This window comes from Talpa europaea (genome assembly GCF_964194135.1).
Source record: "Talpa europaea genome assembly, chromosome: 2".
NCBI lineage: Eukaryota > Metazoa > Chordata > Mammalia > Eulipotyphla > Talpidae > Talpa > Talpa europaea.
The window spans coordinates 36,725,582-36,742,849 of NC_140068.1; the positions used below are offsets into that span (position 1 = coordinate 36,725,582).

Here is a 17,268-nt window from a genome sequence, read left to right on the forward strand (position 1 = left end):
AGGTTTCAATCTTTCCGCCTGGTAAAGGTGTCGGGGGCGGAGCACGCACCCCTCTGCGTGCGCAGTAGCCGTTGGCAGCCCGGGGTCCCGAAGAGGCAGGCAGGCGTAGGACTGTGCGGCGGCCGGCTCTCCGGCCTGGTAAGGACTGACGGTGTCAGCGCTCATTCCCCTGATCGAAACTTTACCCTAGTTAGTGCTGAGCCTGATTTTGCGGCCTGGCTCGGGCCTTTGGGCCGGAACTGAGATGCCTCGGCCCCGCGGCATTGCGGCCCTTACTGCCTTCCTTACTATGTACCCTCAAACCCCCCTTTTGTCATGGTCTCAAAGTATTAGGAAACCAAGTGTGTCCTTCTGTGTGTAGCCCTGTCTCGCGATGGAAAAAGAAGAAACTGTCTGGATGTGACGTTCTTTCCGCTGGGAATTTGCAAGAATTGCCTTATAAAATCAGACTGTTTTCACTTGTCCGAAGAGAAGTTAGAAAAGGGAATATTATGTAGGGAGGTCTTGTAAAGCTAAATTTAAGAGATGGGAAGTGTCATTATTTTTTGTTCCGTTTTGTTTTAAAGTAATCCTTAGTTGGATGGTGTTCTGTAGAAAGGTGGTGGCGGTGATTACCTTTAATATTATTGATATTTCCGGGAAATCACATTGTTGTGAGTGGCCAGTACTTTATGAGCCCATAAAACCGAAAATTGAGTGCTGACTTAGTGCAACTCATTTTACAGACCTAACCTCAAAAATCTGAGGTGTGTTTTCTAAAACCTGAGATTATTACCCAGTTCTCTTTGACTCTGGAATCAGCCAAGATTTCTACTATATTAAGTGCTTTTATTCTATGGTTTTAGAATAAAACCATACTGAGACTCTGGGGCCTGACTAGGTTAGCATTTGGGCTTCTATTGTTTTCTGGCTGTGGTTACAGATAACTGAGCTGGGGTTTCCGTCATGTAGAAAGATAATGAAACCAAAAATATTTCGACATATGTAAAGCTCTTTGTTAACTGCTAAAAATAAGATGTGTTTCTTTACCCTCTCCATCTTATATTTACATACATCAGTTGGTAAGGGTTCTTTTCTGTTCTCTTACAGACTTACTTTACCCAGAGAGTTTTATGAAGCTTATTTTTCTCCACCTAGATCAAAGGCACTTTTTGAAATATTTTAAAAATTATTTCAATTTGCATTATTATTGCCTTTGTTTTATTGAAACCATGAACTGAAATCCATTAGTGATATTTTCAGATTTAGAAATAAATTTGTGAGAATAAATTATTTGAGGAATAAACATATTGAAAATTTCTTTGTCTAAATTCATTGTTAAATAACAATTGTAATTGTCACAAATCATATGATAAAGTGCATTTTATTTTTCTTCAACTGTTACTTTCCAACTTAAAAGAATATTGTGTTCTTTTCTAGCTACCCCATGTACCATGCTTTACTGTGATATTTGTGGTGAAACAGTAACCTCAGAACCAGACATGAAATCTCACCTCCTGATTGTGCACATGGAAAATGAAGTTATATGTCCATTTTGCAAGTTGTCAGGTGTGAATTATGAAGAAATGTGTTTTCACATTGAAACTGCACATTTTGAACAAAATGAACTGGAAAGAAACTTTGAAGGGATCAATACAATACAGTATGAAACTTCAGATAACAAAAAGGATACCACCCTACAGTGTAGAATGGAAGTTAATTCAAGTGTTCATTCAGCTTGTGCATTGAATCCAAAAATTTCAGCTCCAAGTCTGCCTAAGGATGTTACTTTAAAACATAAAGATGTTTATTCAGGAAACTTAACTGAATCAAAAAAACTCCTAAAAAGGAAGGAAAAGCAGTGTGACTTTTCCGAAATTAAAGGATCAGTGTATGGAACAACATATAGTCCTCCTGAATGTCCATTCTGTGGAAAAATAGAAGACTATAGTAAAGACATGGAAACTCATGTGAAAACAAAGCATGCGGATCTTTTAGATACTTCCTTAGAAGGTAAAGCTTTCGTTTTATATTATAAGTAAAAGAATAAGTTCAATATATGGCATCTTGAGGTTGGTTTGGAAATCAGGTTACTACAGATGTGTTTTTATATTTATATCTAGGAAATTGTTCATTTGCTATTATTGAAATATGAAAGTACAATAATGGAAAAGAATTTTGATTCAGAAAATGTTACAGCTACATTGTATATAGTTTTAAAATCTTTCTGAGGAGAAACACACTCAAATCCAGTTTCCGGAAGATTTTTTTTTTTAAATTTTTTATTTAGTCTGTGACATTAATACTGACCTTGACTCTTACTTTCTGTTACTGAGTTCTTGTGCTAGCTAAAAAACCTCTATTCTCCTACAGCATTACCTAAGGAAGCCATTTACTACCTTTATCTTTTAGTGCTAGTTGTGCAAATATTTTCTCAGTTTTACAAAATATTTTCTTGAGGTTTGCCATTGATTTTTTTCTTCTAATGATTATATCATTTAGATTTAATATTTTCATTTTTTCCTTTCTGACATTTTTGTTTCATAATTTTCTGTCGTGAAATGAAAGAGGGAAGATTCAGTAGTTCCCTCCTTTATTTCATTGAAGATTTTCAACATATTTTTTTTTAAGTTCTCTGGATTACTCATTTCCATTTCCTCACATGTGACTTCCTTCAATTGTGAATTTCTGGACTTTTTTTCATGGTATTAGACCTTCCCAGTATATTTTGTAACTCACATGTTATATAGGTCATCTGTTATGGGAATTTTAGTCATAATCCCTTCTCAATGAAAGTTTCATGGTTTCTTCACCTTGGTTGTTCACAGTCTCCATCTCTAAACCGACCTTACATGCATGAGTTGCTCTATTCCTTCACTTTGTATATATGCACTTCTGGCTCCTTCTTCTGTGCACAATATTGACCAAGTCTTGATCTTATGGAGGTACCAGTTCTTCTGTTCTGGGTGAGCTATACCTGTTTGCCTGCCTGAGGTGCTGATTGATGGATCAAAAAGCAACTTGATCCCTTAGTCATAAATCGGCAATCTCAATTCCCAGTTATATGTTGAATGCTTGAGTTCTGTACCTTTCCGTTTAGTTGGAGGATGCTGAGACTTTAACGCCTGAAAAGTCCATATCCACACAGACCCCTCCTTACCATCTTGATTTTCCTTTTGACTTGTTTATTTCAACTTCACATTTGTTTATTAATAATATTTTCTTTGTTAATTGGTAAGAGAGAGTTGTGCTTATGCTCATTCTTTCATCTTGCCCCTAGAAGTAGAAAAATAACTTTACATACAACTACAAAGAGCTTTTATTTATTTAACAAGGCTAGTAAGGAGTATACAGTCCTTGACATAGAGTGGAAGTCTGACAGTTTTTAAAATAAAACCAATTTAATTATGTCTCTACAACAGACTGTGATCAACCACTATATGACTGCCCTATGTGTGGGCTCATCTGTACAAATTACCCTATTCTCCAGGAACATGTTGACTTGCATTTAGAAGAAAGCTTTGGACAAGGTATGTTTATGATTTTAAAATGAAATTGTCACTTAATTTCTACTTCCCATGACACGCATCTAATTTTTACATTAGTTATACAGAGGGGGAAAAAAAGCTTACTGATTAAAAAATAAATCTGTCCTTTTAAAGAATTCTAATCTAGCTTTAACCTTTTTTAGAAGTTGTTTGACAGAAAAGTTGTAAAGGATGAATATTGCGATCAACAGCTGCGTTAGAGGCAGCACATGGGTTTTGTCTCAAGAGTATCAATATTTAGAAAATAATAAAATATTGTGCAATTAAAAAAATCTATCTGCATTGTAAGGTGAAGTTTTTTTTTCGCTGCAGCTAGTAATAAATTTAGCATCTGGTCAGCAAAAAATTATCAATGAAGAGCAAAGGTATCTTATGGCACATAAAACATTTTTCAAAGAATGTGAATGTGTGATTTTAAAGTCTTTTAAATGCATTTCCAGCTTGTTGGCCCACCTTCTAAAGTTGCAACTTAGTAATTTTACAAGTGACTAAACATTTTCCTCTGTGCCCTATCCCTTTTTAATAATAGCATTGATTAAATAATCATTATAGTGCCTTAGAAGTGGAAAAGTCCTAAATGAATTTCATGGTTCCACTGAAATAACATATAAAGTAAACCCTAAGAGAAACCAATTGTGTTCTGTTGGATTTCATTTCCTTAAGTTACATAGGTACCTCTTGTTAAGACAGTGGTCTTTAGTGTCTATTATTAGTGATCCTAGTACCAGTCAGTGATCTCCTCGGACAATATTCCCTGCCATTCAGCCTAATCTAAGATTAGAAGCATAGATGGAATTGTCTTCTCTAGATGATTATCTTCTAACTACTGTGGAAAGTAACCCCTTGAAACTGAATGTCTAGTAACTGTTAACTATGTTAACTATTTAGGCTTTGTATGGGCACATAAATTATTCTGTAAGCCTATGGTAGGCAGTGAGAGAAAAGATAGGGTGTGAGTAAATCAATGTAGATAGTCTTAGAGATGTGCAAAAACCAGGTGTGAATTGCTTCTCTCCAGCAAAGGAGGTGAGGACCAAATAAGAAAATGTAGAAGAGGCAGAGATTTGAAAGAAAAGAAATGTATAATTAAACCATCAGATTGGGAGGTCTAGGAGAGAAGATGCTGACCAGTGCATCTGTGGGATACCAAGTAGAGGGGAAACAGGGTTGTGTGTTGCGAAGTTGTACTTTTTGTTTGGGACCAGACTTTAATCAAGTTATGATCTAACACCTGTACTTCCCAAGTGTGGATTTTTATAATTTCTTTTTCCCCCCATAATTTCTTTAAAAAAAAATCTGCTTTAGTTGTGTTAATAAAGAACACCAATGAAGGATATTACTTAATTTCTCTGAGTTCTAGTATCCTAGGTATCTAAGAATAACTCCTTTATGTGGTTGTTAAGATGATCAAATGAGATCATTATTGTAACTTACACACTTAGTGAATGTTTGTGATTTAAATGGAGGTTAATACCTTTACAAAAGTAGCTCTAAGTTCTGCTAGATTAGTACACACTGCTTCCATGACATCATAGTTATGAATAAATGACGAAAGCATTTGCTCTATTGTTAAAATGTGTTAATAAGTCTTAATTACAGTAATGATCTTATTCTAAACATTAAAAATGTCAAATAGGCATGGATAGAGTCCAGTGTTCTAGTGATCTTGAATTGGCTCACCAGCTTCAACAAGAAGAAGACAGAAAGAGGAGATCTGAAGAATCAAGGCAAGAAATGGAAGACTTTCAAAAGCTGCAGGTAAAAAGATTAATGGCAGTTGTAATATATTGGTTTGGTAGAGTTCTTAGTTTTCGGTCATGCTGAGTCCTTGTTTTTGTACTTGTTATATAAAATATTCACATATTTACACACACATATACACATAATACAGTAAATGACAGTTACTATTTATAAGTATGCATTCTGGTCATGTACAGGTATAAACATTTCATGTATAGTATCTCAGAATCTTCACAACTGAGGTAGGATTTATGTTGGCTCTTCATTTTATTGTAGATGAAGAAATAGAGACAAAGAATGTTTAATTAACTTGCTCTGGATCAGGCACTGTTAAATGATAAAGCCTGGACTCAAACTTATGTTGTGGGAGAAAATTAGGAAACCAAGACTCAGAATTAAGTGTTTGTATAACTACTTAGAAGAGAAATTTGAATTTATTTTTCCTGTTCCTTAAATTCTTTTAATGATCACAATTCAGATATTTAGAAAAAAAACATTTTTATTTTTATTTATTTATTTTTAAAGATTTTTTTTTCATTTATGCATACAAGAACTGGGGTGTAGGCCAGAGGAGCGAGTTCTAAGAGGATTCACCAGAGACAGAGAGGGGAGCAGAACAGGCAGATTGCCTGAAATACACAGCTGAGGGGAGCAGCAGGGAGGCGGGAGATGTTGGCTGCGCCATATGTGTTTTATAGCTGCCTGGTGGTGGATTGAACTCAGGCTGTCATGGTGATAGCGCTGAGACTTAACCACTAGGCCAACAAGGGAGTCCTGAAAGAACCACTTTTTTTTTTTTTTTTAACAGATTTATTTATTGTGCATACAAGAGCTGGGGTATAGGCCAGACTTGTTGGGGGGAGGCTGAGAGGATTCACCAGAGACAGAGCAGGGAACAGAACAGGCAGATCGACTGAAGTACACTGCTGAGGGGAACAGCGGGTGAGTCAGGAGAGGTCTGTTGCTGCACCATGTGGATTGCTCCCAGGCCGGCCAGGGATCGAACTTGTGCTGCAGAGGCTGCGGACAGCTTCACAGTCTGCATCTTAACCCTTGCGCCACCAGGGATGCCCAGCCAAAAGAACCATTTTTAATAGAAAATGCTTTTTGATGATACTAGAGATTTGATTTATATTAGGTGGGTGGTAGTATCATACTAAACGACCAGCATCTATTATGTTTTTAATGCATTTAAACTTTTTATAGATTTTTCCACTACTTTCAATCCTATTTTGCTGTAGACTGTGGTATCTTCAGTGCTAATATGCTCATGGTTTTTAAATGTTCTTTTTAGGATAATGTGTAAATAAAAAGAGTTTATGATTGAATGTGTTTTAAAGCGTTCAGTGAAGTAAGTTTGTGTACTTCACAATTTTCCAAGATTAATTTAAACTCTGACTTCTTTTCTTAGTTTTCTAACACATTGCCATTATTCCTTGGAATATACTTAGAAATATCTAATATAGGTATTTTTCTCATGATGATTCATTTATTGGCAAAATATTCTTATACCAGAACTCGGGTGAGAAAGAGTTGGATTTTCCTCATTCTTCTTTACTTTGTAGATTTTTGAACATTATCAATACAAAAGTTTCCAATATTTAAGGGAGTTTGTTTTATAACTTTACAAGTTACTTGTTTAGATCTCAGGAACTTTTCCAAAGAAATTTTATTCATATTTTTTGAGATTCATATTCATGTTATTCGTATTACTTGATATTTCTGTTCATTGTACAAAAACAGTTCATTTACTATGTGGAATGACTACCTGAATGAATTATGGATTAAATTGGGCTGGGAACCAAATAAGCAGTACTATCAAGTTTTCTTGAAAGAATCAACAGTATGTTCATCTGCCTTTCACAATACCTTTACTAAGTAAACCAGATTCTCTCCTTACACTACTAAAGAAAGCATGGCTCTTGCTACAGTTGTTGTTTATATACAATGACTATTTAAGGCAAAGACTATTTAAATAATTTTTTATAAAAATATTTAAGTTGATATCTAAAAGTCTAAAACCCAGAAAGTTTCCAAATACACTTCCAAATGAAATAGTGATTAGGTTTGCCTCGGCATCAAGGTAGGGGACATTAAATGAAGTCATTTGTTTTTATGTTCAATAGAGACAATATGGTTTAGATAATTCTGGAGGATATAAACAACAGCAACTACGGAATATGGAGATAGAAGTAAATAGGGGAAGAATGCATCCATTTGAATTTCATAGAAGAAAAGCTGATATGATGGAATCATTAGCTATTGGTGTTGATGATGGAAAAACTAGAACTTCTGGTAAGTACTTACACACCAAAATCATGGTTTCAAAGTATTGTTTTGAAACTTCTAGACTACTATTTATAAATTTATTTTTATGCTGTGTTGATTTACTTTGTATTCAAAAATGAAACCTTTAAAATAATCTTTGTTGAGTGCTGTGTTGTAGATTTGTGCCATCTAATGCAGATGTAATATGAACCATGTAAATTTTATATTTCCACTAAGTAACATTAGAAAAATTCAAAATGAATGGGTGAAATTAATTTCAGTATTTTAAACCAAATACCTCTATATTATTACATGTATTTTGAAGTTCTATACAGTAGCATATATGTAAGTTAAGTTATATATATAAAAGATTAAAGAACACTGCTCTGTATAATGCTTACATACATTTTATCAGCTGCCTTGAAATTTAGAAATGAGTGATTAGTGGCAAAGATTTTTTTTAATTATTCAAATATTAATTGAAACAACTCTCATATAAAGGTGTCATAATTTTAACAATAGAATGTAATTTAACAAGACAATAGGTTCATCTTAGGAAATCATGTAAAGAAATTTAGTTGCCAAAATTTAGGAAGTACTTTATTATGTGGAAATTTTCCATTAAAACAATTACATGATGTGGTTTCCATAGCAGTGTTTTCCAGAGAGTGAGGTGCCTCTGTGTTATAATAAGTATATCAAAGAATTCTAGATACATACTGTTTTCTTTTCTGTTTTTCTTGGGGTGTTTATCCTCTTAAAGTGTTGTCTCAAATCTTTGCTATCTTCACCAAAGTCTGTGGTACTGAAGCCCACATTTTAGTTTCTCTCAATTCCTACAGTGCCCACTTCATGATGCAACATTTAATTCTCTTTTTATAACATTGTTCTTTTTCTTGAATGTAAGTCTTATCTACTTAAGTTCCTTGGATATTGTTATAAGCTACATTTTATACTTCATGGTGCTAGGCACAACTACAACTATTGGTTCATTTGGCTGTTTTCATTTATTGACCCTATGTTTTTCAAAACAAACAGCCATTTTCCTATAGGATACCCCTCATTCACATGAAAAGCACTTAGTGATTATCTTTTTGGTGCTACATGCCATATGAGAATGCTATCTTAATAAGACATCTGTGCCCACAAATGTGACAAAGTCTGTAAAGTAAGTGCAATATGCACAAAGAACTGTAGTATTCTGCAATGATAGAATATGGCTAGTACTTAGGAGACCTAAAAAATATATGTGAATGTTTAGCGCATCTTTTTTTATAGGGGTAGGGGTGGTTTAGAATCAGAGTTTATGAAAATGGTAGCATTTGATCCTTGAAGGATCTGTAATATTTCAAAATACAAAAGAGAATAGGAGGAGGAAAGGGATAGAGTCAGATATACCTTATTTATCTGTGTTATAGCCCTTGTTATAGTTTAGGTCCATGAGATTTCAAGTTACATTTCTACATTCATCCTTTATATCCTCAGTGCTTAACATAGTATTAAGTATGTAAAAAAAAGTGCTTAGCAAGTATTAGAATTGAATAAAAACTTCATGGTCAAAATCATCCTTAATGTGTTTAATTAGGTCACAGCCACAATTATGGCAAGAAGTATGGTTTGAAACAAAGGTAAGTTAGAGGATAACTTACTTTGGGCTTCATATGCCATGAATTAAAACTGTTTTGTAGTTTTAGTAGAAAGCTATTAAAGATTTTTGACAGGAAGCAAATTGATTTAATTTTATTACTCTCAGAGAGAGTAATATCCAGCAGTATGTATAAGAAAATGGAAGATGCAGAAATGGACGATGCAAAGCAATTTCAATTCAGTGAAGAAGTATATGCTAATGTCAGAAACCTCTCATAGTAGTAGCAGTCAGGACCTGAACTAATGTTGTATCAGTAAAAAGGTAAAGAAGATGGAATGACAGGATTTAATGGGGAATTTGAGGGGAAGATTAATATTAGAAATACATGAGAGCCATAGAAATGTGATAACAGCTTTCTAAATCTTTTTAATCTCTTTTCTACTATAGGAATTATTGAGGCACTTTACAGATATTATCAAAATGCTGCCACAGATGTGAGGCGTGTGTGGCTTTCTACAATGGTGGATCACTTTCATTCATCATTTGGTGACAAAGGTTGGGGCTGTGGTTACAGAAATTTCCAAATGCTTCTTTCATCATTATTACAAAATGAGGCTTATGATGATTGCTTGAAAGGTATGTGAAATACGGTACTCTGAACATAAGATCTGTGAAGGTACATATAATATGGAATGCATTAATACATAGCAGGCATAATTAACTTTAATAAAGAATTATTCTAGTTAGTATTTACATTAGGAACTGAAATTCTGGTTGGAGGGAGAGAAATTAATCGAAGGTATCAGGAATAAAAACTGTTGTAGGTTCCTCTAGACTATATGGTGTACTGCTGAATGATTTTATTCAGTATTTTAGTAGTTGGCATGTAATTTAGTGTTTCCTTGTATAATTTTAGGTATGTCAGTTCCTTGCATTCCAAAAATTCAGGCTATGATTGAAGATGCATGGAAAGAAGGTTTTGATCCTCAGGGGGCCTCTCAACTTAATAACAGGTTACAGGGAACAAAGGCTTGGATTGGAGCATGTGAAGTATATACACTCCTGACCTCCTTAAGGATAAAGTATGTACCTGAAAACCCCAGTAAATATTATTGTCCTATCTGGGAGGTGGTTTTCTGTTTAATTATTTTTATCAAAGAGATAGTTGAAAAGTAAAATTAAGTAGCACTGACTTTTAATGAAAATCAGCAACTCATTTCCTATCTCATGCTCCTATTTTCAAGTTCTGGTCTCAGAGACAGTTTTCAGTTTCATTGTTTTTAAATAATGTGCTTTCATGTTTTTTTTTTTCTTAGTTTATCAGTTTTAGACATTGTCTATTACATTCCTACTTCATCTCCCATCTGTTCACCTGTCCTAATATAGTTAAATCTCAGTTTTTATTAAAATCAGTTTATCTTTATGTAAATATTATGTAATATGTAAATATTATTCAATGCTGACTTAATTTCCTTTTCTGAAAAACCTTTTAATATTTTCCTTCATTAATAATTGCCTTTCCTGGGCCTCTCCTGGTGGCGCAGGTAGTTGAGTGCCGCGCTGTGAAACTGTCCGCAGCCTCTGCAGTGCCGTTTCAATCCCTATCGGCCTGCGAGGGTCCCACATGGTGCGCAGGACCTCTCCTGTCACGCCCGCTGCTCCCCTCACCAGTGTATTTCGTCACTCTGCCTGTTCTGTTCCCGCTCTGTCTCTGGTGAATTCTCTTACCCTCCCACGCATCTGGACTGTACCCCAGTTCTTGTATAAATAAATAAATAAATCTTAAAAAAAAAATAATTGCCTTTCCTTTTCACTTTCACTATTTGATTACATCATGGTCTCAGGTCTCTCCAAACATTCCACTTATATAATGTAAAGTATTCCTTATTCCCTGCCTCCTTCTTGAATCCTTCTGTTTTCTGCTGGATTATTTGCCTTATAGATACCCTATGAATAATATCTTATATAACATTTCTGCACTGTTGTCTTGAATTAGAGCCTGGATATTTCCTGGATTACATATGTCTTGCTCTACTTTTTAGATAACTTTCTTTGTGTGAGCACTTCCTTCCTTAGTTTCCTAAGAAAGGATGCCTAGTCCTTATTATTTAAGTGATAGTTTGGGTGATTGTATTTTTCTGAATTAAAAATAATTTATTTTGAATTAACCTTTTAAAATTAACCCTTTAAAACTGCAGTGAATTTTACTAGCAAGAAGGTAAGGATATATTCTCTAATCCATTTCCTCAATTTTTCATAGGTGTCATATTGTTGATTTTCACAAGTCAACTGGTCCTTTGGGTACACACCCTCGCTTATTTGAATGGATTTTAAGCTATTACTCTTCAGAGAGAGAAGGGAGTCCAAAAGTAGTGTGTACATCAAAACCTCCTATCTATCTTCAGCATCAAGGTTAGTGTAACTCATTTAACTCATAACTATATGAAAACTGATTGGCTTTGGCTTTAGAAAAGATTACAATTCTGAAAATGGGGAGGAAGGAAGTATTGTGACATTAGTCTATCTGATTGTAAGAGCTTTGTACTTCCGAGTAATGAACATGATATCCCTGGCATCGACAGGAACACCTAGTTCATTCTACCTTTATTGTTCTCCTCTTACCTTCTTCAAGATCTTTACCTATATGTCACTCTAGTGAGGCTTTTCCTGACCACTTTATTTCCAGTCCCTCTTCCCTATTTTATTTTTCTTTAACATAGTATATAATTATCATTTATAGACTATTACAATTAGGATAAAAGCTTCATGAAGCCAGGAATGTTTGTTTTGCTTGCTTCTATATAAGCTAGCTGCCTGTAATAGTACCTGTACTTTGTAAATTTTGTTGAATGGATGATTTGTATGGAGAGGAATAAAGCGAAATAAATGTTAGGAATATCATTGTTTAGGAGCATGAGCTATAAAGATTAAGCACTCCTCTTTGAAATTCTGGTCTATGTAAATTTATTTTTGTTTATAGAGCCATTTGAATTACTTGAATAAGAAGGATCAAGGAATTTGGAAAGTAAAAGTAAAATATAAATGATACGTAAATTTTTTGAAGTAGAATTTTTTGTAATAAGCCCTCTAGACAACTAGAATTGGATTATGAAGAACTGCTTGCTTTGCTTGTATATTAGGGATAAAAGAGTTTAGATACTTAATGTGTCAGAGGGACTGAACAGACATGTGCACACACACACTATACCAAAAGAGAGAAATATATAGAGAGAAACATCTATATGCATACATATGAAATACATACATATATGTCTGTTATTTTATTTTCTGATAGGTCATAGTCGAACTGTTGTTGGAATTGAAGAGAGAAAAAACCGAACATTATGTTTACTAATATTTGATCCCGGATGTCCTTCTCGAGAAATGGAGAAATTATTAAAGCAAGACATTGAGGCCAGCAGTATCAGGCAACTTCGAAAATTTGTGGGAAGTTTAAAACATAAGCAATACCAGATATTGGCAGTAGAGGGTGTTCTTTCTGCAGAGGAAAAAGTTGTAAGTATCTAAATATTTTATTACATGAAATGCAAAACAGAGTTTTAAGAGTTCAAAGTTTTTAGTGGTGATTTTAATGTCGTGTATGCACATTTTTTTAATGATTACTCCTGAAACTTATATGCTGTTACAATGGAATGTCACTGCAATTAAAAAAAAAAAATTGCCTTCAAAAACACAAGTAAAATTTCAAAAGAAGAAGAAAAATAAAATAGGTTGAAATTGAAATTTTTAGTTAAAATCAATGTTAGACCATTTAAAAAAAAATCATTTATTTATTCGTACAAGAACCGGGTTTAGGCCATAGATGCAGGGGTGAGAGGATCCACGTGACACAGAGTGGGGAACAGAACAGGCGGATGTACTGAAATACACTGCTGAGGGGAGCAGTGGGCAAGACAGGAGAGGTCTGCTGTGCCATGTGGGCAGCTCCCTGGCCGGCCAGGATCGAACTTGTGCTGCAGTGGCTGCAGACAGCTTCATGGAACTGCGACCCAGCCCCTTGCCCCACCACGGAGGCCCTCAATTTTAGCCCATTATATCTCATAACATCTCATTCTGTTTTATTAAGTTGACATTTTGTTTTTTTGTCATTTATTTTCTGAAATCAACATCAATAAATTTCATTAGGCACCTAATGACTTTCAAATACTCAGAACTTAAAAATATTTATTTTAATATCAGATGAGTGGTGAAAAATGATAAGATGTGGTAAGAAAACCTAACTTAATCAAAGGAGACCTAACTTACATTGTTCTTATAATTATTGTTTGTTAAAGTTTGAGTCTTGTGAATCCCAAGGCTTATTTTGTTCACTTGCGCTTACTGAATAGAAACAACTCTAAAGTTTAACTTTAGTTCAATGTATCTTTATTACTTGCAAGTTAAGTTTGAGTGATATAGAAAAATTTATAGAACTTGAAAACCCGGGCCTCCCCAGTGGCGCAGTGTCTGAGCGCTGGGTTGCGAAGCTGCCCACAGCCTCTGCAGAGCCGGTTCAATCTCTGGCCACCGGGCAAGGGTCCCACATGGCGCGCAGACCTCTCCTGCCTCCCGCTGCTCCCCTCAGCAGTGTATTTCGTCAGTCTGCCTGTCCTGTTCTCCGTTCTAGATCTGGTGGATTCTCTCACCCTCCCGCACTTCTGACTGTACCCAGTGCTTGTATAAATAAATAAATAAATAAATAAATCTTTTAAAAAAAAAAAAAAAAAGAACTTGAACACCCTCTATTTGATATAAACTGAAGCTATGTGGTAGTATGTCAAGTCTGTAGAATGCACAGTTTCCAAAATCTTACAGAAAAAAATGTCTCTATTAGATTACTTCACATTGATTTGTTTCCCCATAAAGAGAGAAGAGATAGAGGACAAGAGAGGAACATTTATGGGGAATAACAGGGTTGTGAGGGAATGGACTAAAATTGTTTGAAATGGAAGCTCTTACAGCATTCTTTTCAGCCTCAAAACTTGGGGTATAAAGGCAAGAATTGTTGGGCCTCCCCGGTGGCGCAGCGGTTGAGTGCTGGGTTGCGAAGCTGCCCGCAGCTTCTGCAGCACCGGTTCGATCCCCGGCTGCTCCCTGGCCACTGGAGGAGGGTCCCACATGGCGCGCAGACCTCTCCTGCCGCCCGCTGCTCCCCTCAGCAGTGTACTTCGGTCCTTCTGCCTGCTCTGCTCCCCGCTCTGGCTCTGGTGAATTCTCTCACCCTCCCGTGCTTCTGACTGTACCCAGTGCTTGTATGTATAAATCAATCAATAAATAAATCTTAAAAAAACAAAACAAAAAACTTTAAAAAAAAAAAAGGCAAGAATTGTTGAGAGGTTCTTCAGTTTAATGGTACACTAAATGTCTCTTTGCAATAATTTAAATACCAAAATTGTATTTTTTTACCCTATCAATTTGACTGGATAAAGTTAAAGGTTGATTTTAATCATAAAATAGCGAGATCCTTGTTCACTGTAAACATTTTTCATTATCTTAAAAAAAAGCAAATTTTATTTTTTATAGAATAATAATATATACTCTAACTAACTGATTTCTTGCTTACATTGAACAATTTTTTTTTTTTTTAAATTTTTTTTCCAGGCCAGAAGACAAGCTTCTCAAGTCTTTACAGCTGAGAAGATTCCTTGAAGAAGCAAGCATTTCGGTGATGATGTAATTTCATTTTCCAAATTCATATAATTAAAATCTAATTCAATTTTATGAATCTGTGAGTTCTCTAAATGCCAGCTTGTAATTTAATTTTTAAATGTCTAAATTATACTTTAATATTTCACTCTTTAGTAATTACTTAAATAAAATTTCTTGTTTGCATTGTGGGTTTTGTATTTATCTGTCTTTAAGAAATTGATTTTATATTATAGTCATATGTAATATTGATTGGATTCTTACTTATGTTAGGTATTTTTAGTATTTTCCATGTATTAATTAATTTAATCTTCAAAATAATTCTGTGAGACAATTACCGTTTATTAACTTTGTGCAGGAGCTGAAGCTTTACGAAATTTTAGTAATCTGTCTAAGGAAATTGCTGTAATCTAGAGTGTGAACCCAGGTTGTAGCATTTCTAAGCTCTTTCCATTTTAACATTCTGCTGCCTTCTGTTATAAAATATAAATAAATAATGAAATTTCCTCCACACCACTTAGAAATAACCTTAATATTTATCAGACATAGCTCTAAAAAGATGAGTTTGCTTTTGTTAAATATTTATACTTTTAACCTATGTAACTGATTTAGAGTTTGTGCTTTCAGGATAAATGAAGAAATGGCTATTACACAACAAAAAACTTAAGCAACACCATGGGGGAAAAATGAACAAAGATGAGTGAAGTTTTATAAATAGCAGCTACTCCATTGAATACTGAAAATTACACTCTTAAGATTCTGTAATATTACTGGTTGAAAAGTTTTAGAAAACTTCCTTTCTAATATTCTGTTCTTTGGTAACCAATTTTCTGCTTTGTATCCCATGCAGTTATCTTATGTCATGCCATCGTTATCTCTCACCTAGATAACGTGATCACCCCCTAACTGATCCTATCCATCTTCCACACTGAACTCAGGTGTTCTAAAATGATTTTGTGACTTTCTAATTTGAATCCACTTCATTTCTTATGGATAAAATTCAGACGTCCCACACAACCTGGCCCCTGCTTACCATTCCAGGCTCATGTCTCACCGCTCTCAAGTTCACTCTTTTCAGCCTAACATCATTTTTTTTTTAAGATTTATTTATTTTTATACAAGAACCAGGGTATAGGCCAGAGATACAGGGGATAAGAGGACTCACCAGAGACAGAGCAGAGAACAGAACAGGCAGACTGACTGAAATACACTGCTAAGGGGAGCAGCGGACGAGACAGGAGAGGTCGGCCACGCCATGTGGGACCCCTGCTGGCCGGCCGGGATTGAACCAGCGCTGCAGAGGCTGAGGACAGCTTCGCAGCGAGGCACTCTACCGCCTGAGCCACCAGGGGAGGCCCCAGCCTAACATTTTTCTGAATATAATTAGTTCAGCTATGGACTCTGCTCCCCTTCGTTCTCTACTTCTTAGAAGGGCTTCCTCTTAGATGTACTTCCTGACTCTCAAGTCTGGATTACATGCTGTGTTAACAGTAGATTACATGCTCTAAGTGTTAGCAATGTTTCCTGAAGTGATCTGCAAATTACCAGTCTGTGACTAAATAATTACAGAAATTAGAGTTTCTGGGATGTTTTTATTTTGCCTTACAAAAAAATAGCAGTGGATTAGGAATTTTTTTTAAATTGGTCCTTCACCATAGAGTTAGAGAAAGACTGTTCTTTGGTACCCTATAATATTTGCTTCATAACCAGTTAAGTTGCAATCTATTTTAATTTTCTATTTACTTTTTATTCATATCCTCCACCCCCTTGAATGTAAGTGCTAAGACTTCAGAAGTAATGTCTCGTTTTTAATGGTAGCTTCAAGGAGGGTGCTTAGGTTTTTTGTTTGTTTGTTTAGTGAATGAAAGTAATAACTAAATGAGAAGCAATGGTAGAAGTGTGTTTCTGAAATCTTTGGATATCCCAGCTAGCCATCTCTGTGCAAATCATCTAATTTCTGTATTATGAGGGAGAATGCAGATTAAGAAAGTACTTTAAGAAGTAACAAATAAAAGCATTAAAAATTTGAGTGTTCCCCCCAGTCTGACCAGGTGGTGGAATTATAAACCCTTTCCCTAGCCAAAAAAAAAAGGGGGGAAAAAACAAATGTATACATGCAATATTTACATACAGTATTGCAGCAAGGTTAAGAATAGATGCTCTGATTCTGCAAGTATCAATAAATTTGGTCTCAGTACCCTGTTATAAGAAATTTATGTGGGTTGTATATGTGCCATATTAAAAATTGAACCTAAGACTTCTAAAGAATATTATCTAAGCACTATTCCTTTAGCCATCATGACAATGATGTAAAAACATTTCATTTAGCCTCTGAAAACTCTGTTGTGTATCTTCCTATTAATATATATTAATAGTTACACATATAAAATTCCAAATTTGTTATTTTCAAGGGAATGACATTTTGCACATGAATAGTTTACAATTTTTTTTCATTTTTTTTTAAAGATTTATTTATTTATTTAAACAAGCACTGGGTAC

The 17,268-nt window shown here is 34.9% G+C and overlaps 1 protein-coding gene across 2 annotated transcripts; it reads left to right on the top strand.

Moving 5' to 3' along the window:
* Nucleotides 1–1,433: 1,433 nt before the first annotated feature.
* Nucleotides 1,434–14,772, top strand: ZUP1 (zinc finger containing ubiquitin peptidase 1; the record flags this gene model as incomplete). 2 transcript variants are annotated; one of them, XM_084228109.1, is made up of 9 exons in its annotated part: nucleotides 1,434–1,992; nucleotides 3,402–3,509; nucleotides 5,164–5,285; nucleotides 7,394–7,562; nucleotides 9,571–9,759; nucleotides 10,040–10,205; nucleotides 11,384–11,535; nucleotides 12,419–12,639; nucleotides 14,725–14,772. In XM_084228109.1, 9 exons carry the CDS (start codon nucleotides 1,434–1,436, stop codon nucleotides 14,770–14,772), a joined length of 1,734 nt encoding a protein of 577 aa, XP_084084235.1. The 2 variants fall into 2 exon arrangements, with proteins under 2 accessions (XP_084084235.1, XP_084084236.1); XM_084228110.1 differs by having other exon boundaries at nucleotides 12,419–12,537.
* Between the last annotated feature and the right edge of the window lie 2,496 nt (nucleotides 14,773–17,268).